Genomic DNA, 22,254 nt, shown 5'->3' with positions numbered 1-22,254 from the left:
CAGGCCTGTGCCACCTCTATCCAGCTGCCTCAACCTCTGAATGAATGTGCCAAGAAGTGGGAGCCACCTCACCCTTATGTTCCTCCTGTTCCCTGCTCAGGCAAGGATGGAGAGTACATCCCACATGTTGAGAGTACATCACGTACCTTGCTTCAAGTGACCCATTGGCATCCTGAAGACGATGCAGAGATTTTGATATTCGGGCCTCCTTATTACCAAGAAGACGTTTCCCAGATGATCTCCAACTTGGTTAACTACTTCCGCCCGCGAATGAGGCAAGGTATGTCCTGGGAGTTATAGGGCTGTGTTGGTTGACAAACCTTGGCTCCTTGGGAGGGATCTGCTGGGGAAAGTGGGTTTCAGAATGGTTGTAGGAGGCCAGATATCCCTGTGTTTGGGAACCTTTGGCCTCCCAGGGTCCCAAGGGTGACTGTCCTTACCGGAGTTCCTCCACTGCTTCTCTTTTGACACAGAGGAGGACCTTTCTCCAGAGGATGAGACCCAGTGTCTTCTTGAGGAGATTGATGAGGCCTCCACCCAACTGTCTCCTGTGAGGGTCGCTATGGCTCAGCTAGAGGTCGCTGAGCCTGCTACCCAGCAGGCTCCCACGGAATAAGACTTTGTTTTCCCCCAGTGTTAATGTTTGCAAACACAATTGAAAATATTCCAATAAAGAGCTGCATCCTCCAAAGTGTGCTGTTTGAATGGTAGAAAAGGAACAGGCTTCTCTATCAGCCAAGGCTGTGGGATACCCTCCCTCTCTTCTTGAGGAGGGTGGGGTCTCTTGGATTTTTGGTTCTCACCCCAGCACTCACAGGATCAAATACTTCCCTTGTTCTTAACCCTGTACGTCTGGCAGGGATGGGGCTGCCTCGCAGGGCCAATGATTCTCAGCCTGCGACTTTACTTGTGGTGCCTTGAGTGGACCTGGGGTTTGAAACTCGGTTATTTGGTGAAACTTGCTTTGAAGGATCCATTTGGTTATACCAAGTTGTCACTAGCTACCTTTTAGTTCTGGCTAGTGTCACTCTGGGAGGGAAATTGTGGGTAGTCTGGGCCTGCAATGTTGTCCTCTTCAGGACTTTTCTGGGAGGAGGGAAATTGTGGGAGGTCTGGGCCTGCAATACTGTCCTCTTCAGGACGTTTCTGGGTCATCTGAATTCCCTGAAGTTGAAGAGCATGTGGGTTGAGTCTCAGAAGTCTGAGGTGGAGGCAGCTGAATGCTCCTCATTCGTGCAGAAATATTCACGTGGTAGGGCTATCAGCTGACAGTAATTGTGACATTTTTCATTTTAAAAGATGCCAGGAGGCAGGGTCGTGGCGCTGTATGATTTAATCGCAGCCCTCAGGAATCCGGGGCAGGCAGATCTCTGGAAGTTCAGGGTCCTCCTGGTGAACAGAGCGAGTTCTAGACCAGCCAGAGCTGCACAGTGAGACCAGGTATCACAATTCTAGGAGATGCACTGAGGAGGGGAGGGCAAAGCATGGGCACCTGTGCAGCAGGTTCTGTGTTCTGGGTGACAGCTGAGTCTAGAGATGATTGAGGACGGGATACTGAGTTTAAGGAACCTCTGTGTGGCCATGTTCTTTTCTTTTTGAGGGAGAGTCTCACTGTATTCCAGGCTGGCTTAGAGAATCTGCTTGCCTCTGCCTCCCAAGTGCTAGTATCGAAAGCGAGTGTGCTTGGTGTTCTTGTGAGCTATTCTTCTTTTTCTTACATTATGTGAAAACGGGCATTGTGAATTCCAGATATGAAGAACCAGATTCGTGCCTGTGCTTGTGTGTAAATGAATAGGTCCAGATAGGTGTAAATGAAGAGTTTTACTCTGGTTAGGATGTAGCATAGTGGTAAGTGTATGCACAAGACTCTGGGTTGGAACCTCAGCACCAAAGGAAATAGATGCAGGTGATTTTACTTACTTTTGTTTTTTTGAGAAATGATCCATCCTGTTAATTAGTTCTGGATGACTTGAAACTTGTTATGTAAACCAAGCTGGTTTCAACTTGCTTCTGCCTGCCTATGCTGAGATTAAAGCCATGGACCAGCACATCAGGTTTTTATGTATAGTTCATGGAGACATTAACAGGCATTGAACTCCTGTAGCTGCAGATGAAGCTCGACTTTTTGTTTTGAGACAGGCTCTCTGTAGCACTGGCCTTTCTGGAACCTGCTCTGCAGGACAGGTTGACTTTGAACTCTGTCAGATCTGCCTGCCTCTGTCTCCTGAGCCCTGAAATTAAAGGAGTGCACCAGTACCACCGACTGACCCTGAACTCTTTTTTCCAGACAGAGTTTTCTGTAGTTTTTGAGCCTTTCCTGGAACTAGCTCTTGTAGACCAGGCTGGCCTCAAACTCAGAGATGTACCTGTCTCTGCCCCCCAAAGCTGGGATTAAAGGTGTGTGCCATCATGGCTTTCTGAGCCTGAACTCTTGATGTCCCCGTCACTGTGTCATAAATGATGGGATTATAGGAGTGTACCACTGCATCTGCCAATCTGGTCAATTCTAAAGATCAAAACCATAACAAGCATATCTTTTACCTTTTATAAATAGTATAAATGTATTTAATGGTGACACTTTAGCACATGTTTTTTTCTCTTTTGTTTTTTTTTGTTTGTTTGTTTGTTTTTTGGTTTTTCAAGACAGGGTTTCTCTGTAGCTTGGAGTCTGTCCTGGAACTAGCTCTGTAGACCAGGATGGCCTCGAACTCACAGAGATCTACTGCCTCTGCCTCCCGAGTGCTGGGATTAAAGGCATGTGCCACCGCCATCTGTCGAAAGCATGTTTAATAACAAGGACTTTAATTACATTTGCCAGTACTTTTGTCTTTGTCTTTTTAGGGGTTTCTATTGTTGCAAGGAAACACTATTATCAAAAAACATGTTTTTCATTGCATTTCTCAGTAATAAAAAATTGCAGTCCTATGAATCTAATGCTAATTAATGTTATACTGCTACTAAATCAAGATATTAAAATTAACTTCTGTTTTTTAAAGATTAATTATGTATACAGCATTCTGCCTTTATGTATCCCTGCAGGCTCTCAGAAAAGGTGCCAGATCTCATTACGGATCTTGTGGTGTCTGGGAATTGAACTCAAGACCTCTGGAAGAGCAGTCAGTGCTCTCAATCACGAAGCCATCTCTCCAGCCCCTAAAAGTTACTTCTTTCTATCTTAAAAAAAAAAAATTTGTCAGATGGCTCAAAGGTTAAGAGCTTTGACTGCTCTTTCAGAAGTTCTGAGTTCAATTCCCAGCAACCAAATGGTTCATGTATAATGAGACCTGGTGTCCTCTTGTGTGCAGGCAGAACACTGTATACATAATAAATCTTTATAAAAATTTCTGGCTGGGCGGTGGTGGTGGCACGCCTATAATCCCAGCGCTCAGGAGGCAGAAGCAGGTAGATATCCGGGAGTTTGAGGCCAGCCTGGTCTGCAAGAGCTAGTTCCAGCACAGGCTCCAAAGCTACAGAGAAGCCCGTCTCAGAAAACCAAAATAAATAAATAAATAAATAAATAAATAAATAAATAAATAAATAAATTGTCAGAATAAAATCTCTAGCAATATAAATAATAAAATAAACAAATGTAAAAAGAAGAACAAAACCCAAAATGTAGTTTAAGCAATACTCTAGAATAGCTGGGCGGTGGTGGTACATGCCTTTAATCCTAGCACACAGGAGGCAGTGACAGGCAGATCTCTGTGAGTTTGAAGTTTGAGGCCAGAGCTAGTCCCAGGACAGGCACCAAAGAAAAATAAAGGTCAGCAAGTTCCAGGATGGGCTTCAGAGCTACAGAGAAACCTCCCCCCCTTTTTTTTCTTTGCAGGGGAGAAGGTGGGGGAGGACTGTGCTTGCCTGGAATTTCTGCCCTTGGGATTCTTAGGCAGATTGATCATGGGCTACAGAGGGAGTTCTAGGCTAGCCTGAGCTACATAGAAAGACAGGGAAATCACTAGACAGGAGAAGGGAGTCTGACTGAAACCTCTTACCAGCTGGGAAGCAAGAAAGCAAGAAACGTAATCAAAAATAGCATTTGCAGTGAAGCCTGTGGCCATAATGTTAATATTCCTTTCATAGATATTTTCTGCTAAAGCAGCAACGACCCAAGCCCAAGACCTGAATGCACACGACCTTGAATAGAGCCTCGTTCCCCGGAAGTCCCCTGTGAATCTGAAACAAACTTTGTTTATAGTGAAGATAGCCCACCTCCAGGACACCTCCCTGACTAGATTTACCTCATCAGGTTCCCCAAGCAGCAGAAACAACGAGCTGCAGTGGACCTAGTGGTAGCACAACCTTAGTTCCAGCATTAGGAGGCAGAGGCTGGCAGACAGGCAGGTCCCCGTGCGTTCAGGCCAGCCAACACTACTTAGGAGAGCCTGTTACAAAACAAAACACAACACATAAAAGTCAGTGACCATCTTTAAGAAGACCACAGTCACAGTGTAAAGGATGTATTTTTCTCCTTGGTGTTTTTTTCTCCTAACACTCCTGCTTAAGCCTACAGGAAAAAAAAAACCTTCCGGAAAACCTTTCTTCCTCTCTGCTTCAGAGACTGACTTGGCCTCAAATTTCTTTTCTTTTTTTCCCACTTTTTGGAGACAGGGTTTCTCTCTCTCTCTCTCTCTCTCTCTCTCCCCCCCCCCCCTTTTTTTTAGTTTTTCGAGACAGGGTTTCTCTGTACCTTTGGAGCCTGTCCTGGAACTAGCTCTTGTACACCAAGCTGGCCTCGAACTCAGAAAGATCGGCCTGCCTCTGCCTCTCGAGTGCTGGGAGTAAATGCGCGCCACCACCGCCTGGTGAGACAGGGTTTCTCTGTGTTGCCCTGACTGTCCTGGAACTCGCTCTGTAGACCAGGCTGGCCTCGAACTCACAGAGGTCTGCCTGCCTCTGCCTCCAGAGTGCCAAGGTTAAAGGTGTGAGACTTGATTGGGTTTCAGGTCTGGTAAGAGTCTGTCCTGAGTGGGGGAGAGTGGGAGGGAAATTGGAGGAAGGGAGGAGGTGGAAATTTTTAATACATAAATAAAATTTAAAAAATCAACGTTAAAAAAAAGAGTCTGTCTTGATGTTGGGTAGACAGTTGTCAATGCCCTGTGTTCACAGTTAGGATGTCTGCTGCTTCCCAACACATATTGTTTTTTCCCCCGTCTCTTTTGTTTTTTGAGACAGTGTTCCTCTGTGCAGCACTGACCATCCTGGAACTCTATCTGTAGACCAGGCCTCGAACTCACAGAGATTCGCCTGCTTCTCTGTCTCCCAAATGCTGGGATTAAAGGCACGTGTTACTAAGCCCCAGCAACAAGCTCCTGAAGATCAGAAACCAGTCTAGGTGCAAGGCCTCCCTCTCAGGTGCAGACCACATGAGACCAGGTGTGGAGAGGCAGGGCTTCTGGGAGTGGAAGCAAGGCCTAAGAGCCAATTGGAAGGACAAGCCGGGAGGGGCTAGCAAACAGCCCTTGAAATACAGCTCTCCAGAGAGGCTTCTTTTGGGTTTACTGGGTTTGGAGTTGCCTAGTCTGTTTATGACGATACTGGTGCACTATGGCCCCTTTTAAGACTTATAAGTCGCTGGTCCAGCTGAAGCACAAAGAAGGGACCTTATTTGAAGTGGTCGGAGACTCCAGCACACTGCCCAAGTGGTTCTGTACCGAGCATCTGGATGATCCAAAGACGGTGTACGTGAGTCCTTGGCTCGTGGAAGCAATGTTTGGTGAGTGACCTGAGGAGGGAAGTCAAGAGGTAACCTTTCCCTGACTCCTTTGCCTGAGTATGTCCTATAGAGAGAGCCTGTCCAGTGGCTGTGGCCCCAGGCCTGTGCCACCTCTATCCAGCTGCCTCAACCTCTGAATGAATGTGCCAAGAAGTGGGAGCCACCTCACCCTTATGTTCCTCCTGTTTTCCTGCTCAGGCAAGGATGGAGAGTACATCCCACATGTTGAGAGTATGTCACGTACCTTGCTTCAAGTGACCCATTGGCGTCCTGAAGAGGATGCAGAGATTTTGATATTCGGGCCTCCTTATTATCAAGATGATGTTTCCCAGATGATTTCCAACTTGGTTAATTATTTCCGTCCGCGAAAGAGGCAAGGTATGGACTGGGAGTTGTAGGGCTGCCTTGCCTAGCAAACCTTGGCTCCTTGGGAGGGATCCCCTGGGAAAAGTAGGTTTCAGAAATGTTGTAGGAGGCCAGATAGTCCTGTGTTTGGGAACCTTTGTGCCCCCCATGGTCCCAAGGGTGACTGTCCTTACTGGTGTCCTTCCCCTCCTTTTCTTCTGACACAGAGGAGAACCTTTTTCAAGAGGATGAGACCCGGCTATCTCCTGTGGGGATGGTCCAGGAGGCTGCCAGCCGGCTGTCTCCCGTGGGGAAAATCCATGAGGCTGCCACCCGGCTGTCTCCCGTGGGGAAAGTCCAAGAGGCTGCCACCCAGCTGTCCCCCGTGGAGGTCCATGACGCTGCTACTCAGCAGGCTCCCGTGGAGGTCCATGACGCTGCTACTCAGCAGGCTCCTGTGGAGGTCCATGACGCTGCCACTCAGCAGGCTCCTGTGGAGGTCCATGATGCTGCTACTCAGCAGGCTCCTGTGGAGGTCCATGATGCTGCCATCCAGCTGTCCCCCGTGGAGGTCCATGACGCTGCCATCCAGCTGTCCCCCGTGGAGGTCCATGACGCTGCCACTCAGCAGGCTCCCGTGGAGGTCCATGACGCTGCCACTCAGCAGGCTCCCGTGGAGGTCCATGACGCTGCCACCCAGCAGGCTCCCGTGGAGGTCCATGATGCTGCCATCCAGCTGTCCCCCGTGGAGGTCCATGATGCTGCCATCCAGCTGTCCCCCGTGGAGGTCCATGACGCTGCCACCCAGCAGGCTCCCGTGGAGGTCCATGATGTTGCTACTCAGCAGGCTCCCCTGGAGGTCCAAGAGGCTTCCACCCAGCTGTCTCTTGTGGAGGTCCAAGAGATTTCCACCCAGCTGTCTCCCATAGAGGTCCATGATGCTGTCTCCCAGCAGGCTCCCATGGAGATTAGTGATGCTGCTACCCAGCAGGCTCCTGTGGATGTCGCTGAGGCTGCCACCCAGCTGTCCCCCGTGGAGGTCCATGACGCTGCCACTCAGCATGCTCCCGTGGAGGTCCATGACGCTGCTACTCAGCATGCTCCCGTGGAGGTCCATGACGCTGCTACTCAGCATGCTCCCGTGGAGGTCCATGACGCTGCTACTCAGCAGGCTCCCGTGGAGGTCCATGACGCTGCTACTCAGCAGGTTCCCGTGGAGGTCCAAGAGGCTTCCACCCAGCTGTCTCCCGTGGAGGTCCAAGAGGCTTCCACCCAGCTGTCTCCCGTGGAGGTCCAAGAGGCTTCCACCCAGCTGTCTCCCGTGGAGGTCCAAGAGGCTTCCACCCAGCTGTCTCCCGTGGAGGTCCAAGAGGCTTCCACCCAGCTGTCTCCCGTGGAGGTCCAAGAGGCTTCCACCCAGCTGTCTCCCGTGGAGGTCCAAGAGGCTTCCACCCAGCTGTCTCCCGTGGAGGTCCAAGAAACTTCCACCCAGCTGTCTCCCGTGGAGGTCCATGACGCTGCTACTCAGCAGGCTCCCGTGGAGGTCCATGACGCTGCTACTCAGCAGGCTCCCGTGGAGGTCCATGATGCTGTCTCCCAGCAGACTCCCGTGGAGGTCCATGACGCTGCTACTCAGCAGGCTCCCGTGGAGGTCCATGACGCTGCTACTCAGCAGGTTCCCGTGGAGGTCCAAGAGGCTTCCACCCAGCTGTCTCCCATGGAGGTCCATGAGGCTGCTACTCAGCAGGCTCCCGTGGAGGTCCATGAGGCTGGTACCCAACAGGCTCCCGTGGAGGTCCATGAGGCTGGTACTCAGCAGGCTCCGGTAGAGGTTGGTGATACTGCCGAACAGCTGGCTCCTGTGACTGTCTATGAAGCTCCCACCCAGCAGGCTCATGTGGAGGCTAGTGAGGCTGCCACTGAGCAGACCTCAGGGGCTGTTCATCGGGATGTCGTTCAGGAGGCTGCCACTCAGCAGCATTCTGTAGAGGCCTCTGAGGCTCTGCCCTAGAAGTTTCCTGAGGTTGTTCTTGAAGGGGGGGACCCAGAGTTCTCCAGTGGAGAGCCATGAGACTGGAGCCCAGCAGTCTCTGGATGTGCCATGCCAGTATTGAGCCTCCCCGGGCTTCCTGGAAACCAGTTACCAGGTTATAAGGGTGACTCACATGTTGAACTAGAATAAATGTAGTACACATCAGTAATGCCACACTCTGGAGGCAGAGGCAGGGTACTCTCTAGTTCTAGGCTAGCCTGGGATGAATGATGCAGTGATCTTTAACCCCTGCCTAAGTTTTCAGACATGATCTTTGTTCTTTTTCACCTTTGAAGTTGGAAAAATGGAAAAAGACTTTGTTTTCCCCTATTGTTAATGTTTGCAAACACAATTGAAAATATTCCAATAAAGAACTGCATCCTCCAAAGTGTGTTGTTTGAATGGTAGAAAAGGAACAGGGTTCTCTATCAGCCAAGGATGTTGGATACCCTCCCTCTTTTCTGGAGGAGGGTGGGGTCTCTTACATTTTTTGGTTCTCACCCCAGCACTCACAGGATCAAATACTTCCCTTGTTCCTTAACCCTGTACGTCTGGCAGGGATGGGGCTGCCTCGCAGGGCCAATGATTCTCAGCCTGCTACTTTACTTGTGGTGCCTTGAGTGGACCTGGGGTTTGAAACTTGGTTATTTGGCGAAACTTGCTTTGAAAGATCCATTTGGTTATACCAAGTTGTCACTAGCTACTTTTTGGTTTTGGCTAGTGTCACTCTGGGAGGGAAATTGTGGGTAGTCTGGGCCTGCAATGCTGTCCTCTTCAGGACTTTTCTGGGAGGAGGGAAATTGTGGGATGTCTGGGCCTGCAATACTGTCCTCTTCAGGACTTTTCTGGGTCATCTGAATTCCCTGAAGTTGAAGAGCATGTGGGTTGAGTCTCAGAAGTCTGAGGTGGAGGCAGCAGAATGCTCCACATTCGTGCAGAAACATTCAGGTGGTAGGGCTATCAGCAGACAGTAATTGTGACATTTTTCATTTTAAAAGATGCCAGGAGGCAGGATTGAGGTGCTGTGTGTCTTTAATCGCAGCTCTCAGGAATCCGGGGCAGGCAGATCTCTGGAAGTTCAGGGTCCTCCTGGTGAACAGAGTGAGTTGTTGACAAGCCAGAGCTGCACAGTGAGACCAGGTATCACAATTCTAGGAGATGCACTGAGGAGGGGAGGGCAAAGCGTGGGCACCTGTGCAGCAGGTTCTGTGTTCTGGGTGACAGAGCTGAGTCTAGAGATGATTGAGGACGGGATACTGAGTTTAAGGAACCTCTGTGTGGCCATGTTCTTTTCTTTTTGAGGGAGGGTCTCACTGTATTCCAGGCTGGCTTAGAGAATCTGCTTGCCTCTGCCTCCCAAGTGCTAGAATCAAAAGTGAGTGTGCTTGGTTTTCTGGTGAGCTATTCCTCTTTCCCTTACATTATGTGAAAATGGGCATTGTGAATTCCAGATATAAAGAACCAGGTTCGTGCCTGTGCTTGTGTGTAAATGAATAAATCCAGATAGGTATATGTAACATGAGGACTTGCTTGTTGGGGTTTCTGTCCTGCCCAGTTCCCACAGCTGGTATGACCCAAAGAAAATCACACAGAGTCTACAGTTATAAATTGATTGGCCCATTAGCTCAGGCTTCACATTAGCTCTTTTAACTTATATTAGCCCATTATTCTAGTATATGTTTTTTTTTCTTTTTTTTTTTTTTGGTTTTTCGAGACAGGGTTTCTCTGTGGCTTTGGAGCCTGTCCTGGAACTAGCTCTGTAGACCAGGCTGGTCTCGAACTCACAGAGATCCACCTGCCTCTGCCTCCCGAGTGCTGGGATTAAAGGCGTGCGCCACCATCGCCCGGCTTTATTCTAGTATATGTTAGCCACATGGCTCAGTACCTTTTTCATCGAGACAGGTCACATCCTGCTTCTTCGGTGTCTGGACAGGACTGGGAGGGAAATGGGCTTCCTCCTTCCCAGAATTCTCCTGTTCTCTTTGACGTGCCTCTACTTCCTTTCCGGCTACTGACCAATCAGCTTTTATTTAAAACATAATTGACAGAATACAGAATTTTCCCACACCAGGTATAAATGAAGAATTTTACTTTGGTTAGGATGTATCATAGTGGTAAGTGCCTGTATACACAAGACTCTGGGTTAGAACCCCAGCACCAAAAGAAATAGATGCTGGTGATTTTACTTATTTTTGTTTTCTTGAGAAGAGATCCTACTATGTAGCCTTGGCTGACCTGAAACTTGGTATGTAAACCAAGCTGGCTTCACCTTGGCTCTGCCTGCCTATGCTGAGATTAAAGCCATGGACCAGCACATCAGGTTTTTATCAATTAACAAGCATTGAACTCCTGTAGCTGCAGATGAAGCTCGACTTTTTGTTTTGAGACAGGCTCTCTGTGTAGCACTGGTCTTTCTGGAACCTGCTCTGTAGGACAGGTTGACTTTGAACTCTGTCAGATCTGCCTGCCTCTGTCTCCTGAGCCCTGGTATTAAAGGAGTGCACCAGCACCACCGAACTGACCCTGAACTCTTTTTTCCCAAACAGAGTTTCTCTGTAGTTTTTGAGCCTTTCCTGGAACTAGCTCTTGTAGACCAGGCTGGCTTCAAACTCAGAGATCCAGTTGCCTCTGCCTCCCAAGTGTTGGGATTAAAAGCATGTGCCACCACACCTTGACTTTCTTAGTCTGCTCTCTTGGTCTACCTGCCCTTACCTCCTAAATGATGGGATTATTGGCATCTGGCCAATTCTAGAGATTTAAAACCATAACAACTATAGCTTTTCCCTGTATAAACAGTACAAATGGGTTTCATGGCAACACTTTAGTGCATGTTTAATGACATGGACCTTGATTACATTTGCCAGTACTTTTGTCCCTGTCTCAGTTAGGGCTTCTATTGTTGCAACAAAGCACTATGACCAAAAAGGAAGTTTTAAATTGCATTTCTCAAGAATAAAAATTGCAGTCCTACACTAGGCCTAAAAGGCGCATGCCTTTAATCCCAGCACTTGGGAGGCAGAAGCAGGTAGATCTTTGAGTTTGAGGCATGCCTGGTCTACAAGAGCTAGGACAGTCTCCAAAAGAGAAACCCTGTCTTGAAACTCCACACACACACACACACACACACACACACACACACACACACACACACACACAAAAACCCCCAAAACTGCAGTCCTCTAAATCTAATGCTAATTAATATATTAGTGTATACTGCTATTAAATCAAGATATTAAAATTCACTTCTTTCTTTCTTAAAATTGTTGGGGGTTGGAGAGATGGATCAAAAGTTAAGAGCTTTGACTGCTCCTTCAGAGATTTTGAGTTTAATTCCCAGCAACCACATGGTTGTTCATAACCATCTATAATGAGACCTGGTTCCCTCTTGTGGGCAGGCAGTACACTGAATACATAATAAATCTTTAAAAGACATTGTCAGATTAAAATCTCTATCAATATAAATAATAAATGTAAAAAAACCCCAAAATGTAGTCTAGAAAATGCTCTAGAAGAAAAATAGTTTCGAAAATATTTTGGAGGATAATCAGAAGTTAGAGGTAATTAATCTGTTAGAATTTGCATTTTCTTCTACATGGATTTGTGTTTGGAAAACTAACCCAATAGTTCTATTGCTTCATTGTGGCACTATTTTTCTCCATTTTAGCCACATTGATGTGTGTAGAAACACATCCTTTATAACGTTTTGAAGAGCCTCAGTGGGATGGTAAGAAAAAATAGTTCCTTTTTATTCACTGCATGCAAGGAAAACATAAAATACAGTTTTAAAAAACAGCCAGGCATGGTATTGCACCCCTTTAATCCGACTAATAGGAAAGCAGAGGCAGGCATATCTCCATTTGGGGAAGGCAAGCCTGGGGTAATGGAGACCTTGGCCATATTCCATGAGGACCGTACTCATGGCAAAGCCCAAACCACAATAACATGAGTATACACGGAAAAATTCCGTAGCACTGGATGGGCAGGTATAGAAGATGGTCAGGTCCACAGACTAAAAAATCCCGGATGCAGAATGCAGCCTCTGAAGCTGTGCAGGGCGAGAATGCTGCTACATCTCAGAGGCGCCTTCACGTACAGCGCGCATTCCAAGCACCACTTCCGGTCGGGTCAGAGAATTGCTTCCGGCGCCTAGGACGTGACGGATCGCATCACTTCCTTTTAAGCTAGGCGCCTGGGAGGTGGGGCCCACGCGGAGTCAACATGAGGATCGAGAAATGTTACTTCTGTTCCGGGCCGATCTACCCTGGCCACGGCATGATGTTCGTCCGCAACGACTGCAAGGTGAGGCGGCCGTGGCCCGCGCGCCTCCGATGACGGCTGGGGGCGGGAGCGCGCGCAGCTCGCGCCGGGTTCGTGGCTCCTCGGGGTGGCCTGGGCTGGGAGTCTGGGCCTCGGCTTGCCGTAGGGTTAGGAACTCGGTCTAACGCAGGCTCAGGCAGGCTTTCTGCTGCTTTCCGACTGCACAGGGAGCGGCAGGAGGTGGGAGTGTCTGGAGAAGTTAATGGACTTGGTGCTTGCGACCTCATAAGAGTTCTGTATTGTTGAAGGTGAGCTAGGAGAGACTCTGAATGGATGGTCTTTGGGGAACTGGCTTCCTCGCGACCTTCACTTTCCCACTTTGTCAGACCTTCGGGAGCAAAACCTTCTTTAGCCGACAAGGGACGGTCCAAACTGCTGAAGGACAAGGTTTCAGTTCTTGACGCCTTGACTGACTTCTCCAGTTCTCAAGTTCAGGAAGCCTCGGAGCACGCACCCCTCCTGGCTACACCGGTTCATTTCCCCCCGAGTTCTGTGTTTCGATTTCGGCATGCGAGGGGAGAGAGCATCCTATGTAGGAAATTGCCTTATTTGAATAAGAGGTGCAGAACAGAACAGTCGAGTCTCAAAAAAGAATGGGAGTGTAAATGACAAAGGCTTGGGGTGGGGCTGTTAAAGTGAACAGTATAGAGGGTGAAGTTGTGACAGGGCTCCTTACATAGTACATGCATTTACCCTCTTAATTGGGAGTGAATCCCATCCCTCTAACTCTCAGAATTGCATGTTCGTAATAATGTACTTTGGTCCCATTTGAATCGGTTACCCTCTCCTCCCCTATTTGCTGGGTTCTTTTCTTTCTTTCTTCTTCTTTTTTTTTTGTGTGTGTTTTTTTGTTTTTGTTTTCTCGAGACAAGGTTTCTCTTTATAACAACCCCAGCTGTCCTGGAACTAGCTCTTGTAGACCAGGCTGGCCTCGAACTCACAGAGATCCACCTGCCTCTGCCTCCCAAGTGCTGGGATTAAAGGCCTGCGCCACCACCACCTGGTGTGTACAGGCTTTCTTAGTTTATGTAGTTCATATTTTTCTTTTCAGCTGGTGTCACTGGGTCACACACTTTAGTTATGATTAGTTTTCTCAGCTAGAACCCAGATAACCTCAAAGGCTACTTTTCATGGTTCTCCCACAGGCACACAGATTGCCTTATTTTTAAAGACGTTATAGGTAATAAAACAATTTGGCCTAGACTTGGAAAAGCCTTACTATCCATTTCAAGACCACACTGAAGTGTTAGTAAGCTGAAAGTTGGTGCTGCTTTGGGATGAAGATGGAGAATTAAAGCAGTGAAGACTCTGCCTTAGATCTGTGGATGTGATCACGTCCAGCACACAGCATAGGAGCAAGTGTCCATAATCCGAGCAGTTACGAGGCCGAGGGAGGAGGATTCCGAGTTGCAGGCCAGCCTGGACTTCACAGTAAGACTTTCTTTCAGAACAACAGCAAAAAAGCAATTCACTTCAGAGCTCATTGTTAATGATAAAATAGCGAAAAAGAAGAGGAGAAATGACCTGTTAACAGTTTTTTTTTTTTTTGGTTTTTCAAGACAGGGTTTCTCTGTGGTTTTGGAGCCTGTCCTGGAACTAGCTCTTGTAGACCAGGCTGGCCTCGAACTCACAGAGATCCGACTGCCTCTGCCTCCCAAGTGCTGGGATTAAAGGTGTGCGCCACCACCGCCCGGCTTGTTAACAGTTTTATTTTGAAAATATTTTGTGCTTTCAGCCAGAAGGAAGCAAATTAGGATTCGGCGTGGCTTAGAACTCAGCCTCTAGGGTTGTAGGAGTATGATTCTGAGAAGGGATTTAAGGAACTTCTCAGAGTCGTTCCTTCACTTAGGTCAGTGGAAGTTTTAGTCTCTTATCTCAGGAGTTTTCACTGTTGTCAGGGATGTGTTTGACACCCACCAAACACTGAGTTTCCTTCTGCTCTGCTGTCTCATGTGCTTCTTGGTGTTGTCAGCAGTTGCGCATGAGAACCATTGTCATGTCTCGGATTTTACAGCAGTTCTTGTTGGCTGGCTAGGGGATGTATCCTGACAGAAACATTTTTGTTGTTGACTCCATTGTTTTAACTTTGAATGTCTTAATAGGTGTTCCGATTTTGCAAATCCAAGTGTCATAGAAACTTCAAGAAGAAGCGGAATCCACGCAAGGTCAGGTGGACTAAAGCCTTCCGGAAGGCAGCTGGCAAGGAGCTCACGGTGGTGAGTACAAAGAGGGTCGCCCAGCCTGATCATGGGGTCCTGTCATGTGGTTGTGAGTGCTTTGTTTTATTTGGCCATGCAGACTCTCATTCTCATGCGATCCTAAAATTGAGGGAAAAATTGCCAACCCCAGCTTGTAGAAGTTTTTTTTTTTTTTTTTAAATCTCCACAAAATTGTTTTGGTCTTTGCAAAGAAAAGGGAAAAAAAATCATTTAAATGTGTTGGATGAAGTGGAATTTGCCCTTTAAACATTGAGAGGCGTTTGGGAGAAGAGCTGATGTGCTCCCGAGTAGCACTGAGGCGCAGGTGAGGTTTGGAGCAAATATTAGCAGTTTCTGCGTGTACTTGGTTGGGCTCTGTCAGAGAACAGAAGCTAGCTAGTAGGTGTAGGGGACGCCGAGGACTAAGGGGACGCCTTGAAAGATTTGATGCCAGGATCTCTTGACACTTGTCCATATTTGGTCTCTGAAGAGGGAGAAGATGGAAGCTGTAGCTGTCCTTTGCTGGAGAAAGATGTTTTAAGTTATTGTACCACTCTGTGGCTGTTGCCTCCCTCCCCCTAACCCTGTGACCCCTCTCTCCTCCCTTTCTGTAATGGTTCTTAATATCAGAGCTGTCTAGTGAATACAGCTGCATGTTGTGTAGGATGGGAGGCCAAATCACAGTTAATTTAAAAGAAAATGTTGAGTGTGGGTGAAGAAACATGATATTAAGACCAGAGAGCGAGGTGCCACCTTCCTCCACCTCCCGCCAGCTGCCTTACTTTACTGCTGAGCGCATTGTGAGCTGAACAGAGTCTCAACGTTTGTAAATGACATAGCCAGTGTGGGGTTGATATTCATTTGAAAGCCAAGGAATACGGGCAGCTTTTTCAAACTGTTTTGCATGTCTTGGGATTAATGCTTATAACTATTAAAATATACCCATTTGGAGGGTCCAGAGCCACACAGGGCAAGGGTTACACCCTGTAGGTGTGTAGTTTCATACTCTTTCACTGTAACAGACTCTTTCTTAGATGGAAACAATTTGAATTCTTGGTGTTTGACACTGTGTGTGTGTCTATCAAGACAGGGTTTTTCTGTAGCTTTGGAGCCTGTCCTGGAACTCACTCTGTAGACTAGGCTGGCCTCGAACTCTGCAGAGATCCACATGCCTCTGCCTGGGATTAAAGGTGTCCACCACGCCCAGCTGGTGTTTGACTTTCCATGTAAGGAAAATGGTTCAAATGATGGAGGTTGCTGGCTGATTCTCATATGGAGCTGGGAGACTGGGAAAGCCTTTTCAGTTTATTTGTAATTCTCGTGGTTGTTTGATCGCTCCTGAAGGAAGGAATGGTCTTCCTCTCCCTCTGAGAGTCCCCCATTTCCCCAGAATCTGAGCTGTTTTCAGCTAGTTGAGAGCTGGTACTCTCTAGTATTATGGGGAGGGTGTCTCAATATTTGATTACTTATGATTTTTGTGAAAAGGAGCATATTTTAAACAATGATTGTTTACTGCCCTCTTAACAACCTTCTGCACCGTCTTCTAGGACAACTCATTTGAATTTGAAAAACGTAGAAACGAACCTGTGAAGTATCAGCGAGAGCTGTGGAATAAAACTAGTAAGTCTCGGGGGTGGGGAGTATCGGGGAGGCTGTTGTGACCATTTGGTAACGTTAAATGCTGCCCTGTATGAATACTAAACTTGCCTCCTTGCTCGGCTCTTTTTCATCCGTGTTAATGGTCCTGTTGGTGTTTGTCTTTTTCTGTAAGCTATTTCAAATTCTTTTTAGAATTTGGATACATCAGAAATTTACTGGTGTGTCCATATAAAAATAATCTAGGGGGCTGGAGAGATGGCTCAGTGGTTAAGAGCACTGAACATTCTTCCAGAGGACCTGGGTTCAATTCCCAGCACCCACGTGGCAGCTCACAACTATCTGTAACTCCAGTTCCAGGAGATCGTTTGTTACACCTTCGCACCAATGCACATAAAATAAAGTTAAATAAATTATTTAAAAAAATAATCTAATTATTAAACTTGAAATACCCACCCAAAATAAAAAACCACCAAGTTCTGAAAGAATAAATAAGGGAAATGTTTCGGTGGTGAGGCAAGACCCAGCCAGGAAATACACAGATATAGTATGCGTAGCCAGTGTAGAGCAGCCGCTCTGGGGTCAGGTCATGCCTGGTCTTAAGATGAAAAGGTACTGCACTCAAGCCCATCAGTGCTGATTTTAAGGGTGTACTACTTGTCTGGGTAAATATCTTGATGTTGCAGGCCCCAAATTAAAAGCTGTACTATTCAGCACTTGTCCTTTTTCTCCTTGAAGTAGGCAGGGACTTCAATTGAAGGGAGGATAAGTGTTATAAAACTTAATTCCTTCTTTTCATTTTTTAAGAGGATCTTGCTGTGAAGCCATTGCTGGCCTTGGCTCACAGGCCTGGCTTTCTGAGTGCTGGTGTTCTAGGTGTCCACCATATGAACTCTTAGGCTACAGTACTTTTGTGTGTGTATAGTACTTTTGTCTGCTCTGCCTTCTCTCCTTCCCATAGCGCTTTAATGCAGCCGTCGGCTTGCAGACCATACACAGTTCCTGTCCTCTTTTGGAAACTCCTGTTTCCGTTCCTTGCTGTCTGGTTCAGGTATTCCAGGCTCATTCCTCCATTGGAAATGCTGTAAGAAGCAGTATGGTTCTGCTTTTCTTCCTGTCTGGGTTCTGTTCATCTTTTGTATTGAATCCTAGAAACAGGCTTTTCAGAAGTGTTTGTGTAGACAGTGCAGGAGTCTAACATTGTTCCCTGAACTGCCTTATGCAGTTAACAGACCTGAGTAGTGGGTGCAGCCAACACCTCATACCTGTAGCTCTGTCATAGCAATTGTTTCGTATTGAAGTTTTTCATTTAAGCCAAAGTCATGCAGAAGTATTTCATGTAATTGTTATAATCATACTGCCTGAATGTGCGTAAATTTGCTGACTTGTAACTTTGTTTTTAGTTGATGCAATGAAGAGGGTTGAAGAGATCAAACAGAAACGGCAGGCCAAGTTTATAATGAACAGGTATGTATATTTGTAGAGGATAATTACAACATTTCTAGAGGCACTGGTGTTTTTAAACCCTTTTTTATTTTGCTATAACTTCATACTTATAAAAGTGTAGGAAGAATAGTATGGCGAACACTTGCATATTTTCTCTGCATTTTACATTCACTTTATTGCTGCCCCTAGGACAGCGAGCTGAAGACATTGTGCTTCCTACTTTTTGTGCCTTTTTGTGTGGTTATCCGTCCTGTGTAAGACTCTTCCTCACTTCAACATGGTGTGATGCAGGACTGTTGTAACCAGCAGAGCCTGCTTCCACTTCCCACACAGTAAGCTCTTTGGACTGCTCTGTCTTAAAGGCCCAGACGTTTTCTGAAGAGTCCATAGTCATCAGGTTGTTGGATAGAACGTTTCTTCATGGGGTTTTGTCTGGCTAGATTTAGGTAGGTGCACTTGAAAGGAGTGCCAGTCACCACCGTGTCCTTGCTCAGGTGTCCCGTCACTGTTACCTCTGACTCTGGTTACAGTGGTGTCTCCGGGTCTCTCCCTAACAGTGGTCTTTCCTTGGTAATTGATGTGGAACAGATTCTGGAAAAAGCTTGTTACTCCTCAGTCTTGTTCTTGTTTTTGGCCTCCCTAGGAGAGTCTGATCTCGGGCAGTGTGGAACTTTCTCTCCTATAAAATGGCTTTCCCTTTTTACCACCTTCAGAATCTCTCCTTTATTCATGTAAACATATTGGATCTGTGCTCATGGAATCCTGTGGTGTTTAATGGGCTGTGATCCATCTTGATGTTCTGCATGGCCCACATTTGACCTGTGGGGGTTCCTCAGGCTCTCCTAGTTCAAGTTGACAAGTCATCTTCATTTTTTTTTTAGTTCTTTGTTGTTTCATGTGTGGAGAGCAAGAACTTCAGAGTTCACATGCTTTCCCTGTCCCAGCAAGGGATTAATTAGCTTTAGAGGAGCTAATTCCTGTCTTGACAGCAGGAAAATTCACTTTTATCTGTTACTAATTTTTTTTAAAAAGTTGATTTTGTGTAGGAGTGTGTTGTCCCATGTGTTCATGTGCACCGTGTGTGCACTGCATTTTCAGCAAAAGGCGTCATCTCTGGAACTGGAGTTACAGACAGTGCGGGCCACCATGCGGGTGCTGGGAACTGAGCCTCGGGTCTCTGCAAGAGCAACTAGTGCTCTTAATCACTCAGCCATCTCTAGCTTCTTTCTTTCCTTTTTTCTTTGAGATGGGGTCTTACTGTGTAGCTCTCGATGACCTGGAACTCAGATTCTCCTACCTCTACTTCATGAGTGCTGGGATTAAAGGAGTATGCCACTACAGCCAGCCTCGTTTTTTTTTTTAATTGTTCGTGTCTACGCAGACTGTGGTATGTGTGAACATGCCATAGTGTGTATGTGGACCTCAGAGGATACCCTGCAGGAGTTGGTTTTTTTTTTACTCTCTGTGGGTCCATGGGATTGAACAGTTAGGCTTGTCAACAAGAGCTTCTACCCCTGAGCCATGTTATTGTCCAAAAGTAGTTTTAAATCTGAACTCAGCGGAAGTCTTAGTAAAGAGGCGTGCTGTGGCAGTGTTCTGGCACCTCAGAAGGTGAGCATGGATGTTTGAACAGGTCTTTTAGCATTTCTGATGAATGTCGTTAAGTGTTTTATGCTCCTGTAATTTCTGAATAATTAACAAAGCTACACAGCATGGAGACTCCGTGAGGGGGAGGGACACACAGTGGCAGTTGGGGGACCGCCTCGTGCAGTAGAGCTTTGTGTCTATGCCATGGAAATGAGCTGAGCTCGGAGCCCGCAGTCAGACCCCATTCTGTCAGCAGATGCATATTGAGCCCCCCTTGCACTGCCCCAAGGCTGCTAGAGAGAAATCTTGCTTAATTAGGAACATGAACATAATTTCCACAGAACTATTAGGGAAGAGAACGACTGTCAGTGAGGGCTCAACAGGTGACTTTGCCTTGGTTTGTGTATAAACATGTTTGGGAGCCGGTTGATTCCTTCTTGGCCCACAGCAGTTGTTGCTGGGTGGGAGGTGGGAGAACAGGAAGGAGCAGAAGGGCAGCCGCCCCTGTCCAGTCCCACCTGTGGCCTGTGCAGACAGCGTCGGCAGTGAGTGAGACGCTGTGGTGGGAGTTCAAATCTCAGAAGTTTTGGTCACTGCAGTTTGTCTTTGATGCATTTTATCATAGGTTGAAGAAAAACAAAGAGCTACAGAAGGTTCAGGATATCAAAGAAGTCAAACAGAACATCCATCTTATCCGGGCTCCTCTTGCAGGTAAGTAGAGAGACAGAAAATCTGAATTTTTGTGGTTAGTGTAATTGGGCCCCAGCAAACTTCCTAAAGCTGTTTTGTAAGACTTGTTAACTTGTAAGATCCACCTGCTCAAGGACCAGGTAACTTTCTGGAATTCTGGGAGTTGTAGTTCTTAGAAAATAAATAACAAAGCCTTGAGCTGGAGAGATGGCTCAGAGGTTAAGAACACTGGCTGCTCTTCCAGAGGTCCTGAGGTCAATTCCCAGCAACCACATGGTGGCTCACAGCCATCTGTAATGAGATCTGGTGCCCTCCTCTGGCATGTGTGTACATAGTAAATAAATAAATTAAAAAAAAAAGAAAATAACAAAGCCTCCTGTGAAAAAACTCTGGCTGTTTGGGTTTGTCCTTATAAGCCCCTATAAAACCTTTCTGGGGGCCACTCTGCCTGGAATTCCCACGAGTGGGCCTGGCCAGAGTCCATCCACCTGGCCAGTATTTAATATTTAGTAGAAACTTGCTTCAGAATTTGGCTCAAAATGGTGGAATTGGTTTTTTTATGGCAAATCTCAGGATTAACAGAGGCCCTTGCATCCTGGTAGCTGAAGTCACATCCCAGCCTTGGGTTCTGGACTCTTCAGCTGAGTGATGTAGGGTGTGCATCTGTTTGTGGTTTTGCATGGTTCACTAAGGTTTGAGGAGTTTGAGAAGAGTTTGTAGAGTGCTCTGTATTTGTAGGAACTCTGAGGAATAGTGGTGTGACTAGTATTCCTAAGTCCTTAGAAGTGGCTGCTGCCGTAGGGAGGCACACTCAAGTTCCTGCGCTTTATGTTTCCCTTATATTTAAAGTTGAGTTTATCTTTGGAGAATCTCATGTATAAGTACTGTATTTACTTACATTGTGCTACATCTTTTAAAGGCAAAGGAAAGCAGCTGGAGGAAAAAATGGTACAGCAGTTACAGGAGGATGTGGACATGGAGGGCACTTCCTGATGGTGCCGCCTGCAGCCAGCCCTGTGCACACTGGAAACCAGTGGAGACTGTCGGTCCCTAAGTTATTGATTGGTTACATAATGTCCCCCAGGCAAAGGTGACTCACGTGCTTCTCTCTACAGTGCAGTCTGTAACAGCATCCATTGCGGGTATTAGGTCTCAACTCAATGTTCTGCTTCACTGTGTTATGCTCACAGAAACATAAAAGTTTATGTGTAGATGAAGGTGTGAACCCTGGGCATAACATGGTTGAATTATTGCTTAATGGCACCAGGCAGCATTTCTGCACTGACTATCATGCTAGTGTGAAATTTGTAATAAAGTAATATTTTCCTTGCACTAGGATAGTCTGTTTATTAGGGTTATTGATGCAGAGCTCACAGCAAGGAACTAACCGTTCTCATGACAACCCCAGTCTCTTGTTTTGCTTTAGTCTGTTTAGTATCTCCTTAGAGTTGCATAATGGCCTCATACAGTGCCACCGTGCTGCTGAGTTATGCTGGGCTGTCTGCCCTGCTTCAACCGTGTAGTCGGCAGCTTGTGGGGGTGGGGCGGGGCTCCAAGTTGCGACTTCTGCTCCCTCCACCCCCAGTTTTCTCCAGCCAGCAATGGTCTAGAAGCAGAAGAATCTTGGTACCTTTTAAAATTTATTTTGTGGTTTTCTCTTTCTTTCTTTCTTTCTTTCTTTCTTTCTTTCTTTCTTTTTTTGGAGACAGGGTCTCTCTTTTGTGCAGCTTTAGCTGTCCTAGAACTCAGAGATCTACCTGCCTCTGCCTCCTGTATGCTGGGATTAAAGGCGTGCACCATCACACCAAGCATTTTTGATTTTTCTTAAAAAAAAAAAAACCCAGCCAAACAAAAACCTCTTTGTTTTTGGAAAACAGAATGGAAAGAATGTTGCCTATTAATTTGTACATAAATAAAAACCATTTCTAAAGTGAGTGCCTACATATTTTTTCAACTTTTTAAAATTGATTCTTTTATGTCACATCATACATACAGATTCCATTCATCTACCTGTCTCTTCATATCCACCCTCTACCCTTACAGCCTACCTCCCAAAATAAACAAAATGTTAAGAAAACCAAAAAACTAAAACTTACATTAAAAAAGAAAGGGGAAAAAAAAAACAAAAGAAAACTGTCTCATCATGGAAGCTGTGATGTGACCCCGGGAGTCACACAGTACACCCTTTAGTCCATTCATCTTTACTTGTATGTGTTCATTGCAACTGTCCTTGGTCTGTTCAAGGCCTCTAGCTTCTACCACACTCAGTACTGGCCCTCACTGGGACTCCTCTTGGATGCCCTGTTGTTGACTAGTGTCATGGAGGTCCT

General features: G+C 46.6%; 2 protein-coding genes across 2 annotated transcripts; both read left to right on the top strand.

Moving 5' to 3' along the window:
• Nucleotides 1–1,289: 1,289 nt before the first annotated feature.
• LOC142847006 (uncharacterized) lies at nucleotides 1,290–8,475 on the top strand. The gene is made up of 4 exons (XM_075967752.1): nucleotides 1,290–1,440; nucleotides 5,173–5,713; nucleotides 5,912–6,091; nucleotides 6,286–8,475. The coding sequence occupies exons 2-4, from the start codon at nucleotides 5,545–5,547 to the stop codon at nucleotides 8,067–8,069; spliced, it is 2,133 nt and encodes a 710-aa protein (XP_075823867.1). The 5' UTR covers nucleotides 1,290–1,440; nucleotides 5,173–5,544; the 3' UTR covers nucleotides 8,070–8,475.
• Nucleotides 8,476–12,231: 3,756 nt separating this feature from the next.
• Nucleotides 12,232–21,858, top strand: Rsl24d1 (ribosomal L24 domain containing 1). The gene is made up of 6 exons (XM_075965266.1): nucleotides 12,232–12,389; nucleotides 14,510–14,623; nucleotides 16,153–16,225; nucleotides 17,605–17,668; nucleotides 19,860–19,945; nucleotides 20,844–21,858. The coding sequence occupies exons 1-6, from the start codon at nucleotides 12,309–12,311 to the stop codon at nucleotides 20,915–20,917; spliced, it is 492 nt and encodes a 163-aa protein (XP_075821381.1). The 5' UTR covers nucleotides 12,232–12,308; the 3' UTR covers nucleotides 20,918–21,858.
• Nucleotides 21,859–22,254: the final 396 nt, after the last annotated feature.

The sequence above is a fragment of the Microtus pennsylvanicus genome, chromosome 3, assembly GCF_037038515.1.
Source record: "Microtus pennsylvanicus isolate mMicPen1 chromosome 3, mMicPen1.hap1, whole genome shotgun sequence".
NCBI lineage: Eukaryota > Metazoa > Chordata > Mammalia > Rodentia > Cricetidae > Microtus > Microtus pennsylvanicus.
The sequence above is the reverse complement of the archived record's forward strand: the minus strand, read 5'-3'. Positions and strand labels throughout refer to the sequence as shown.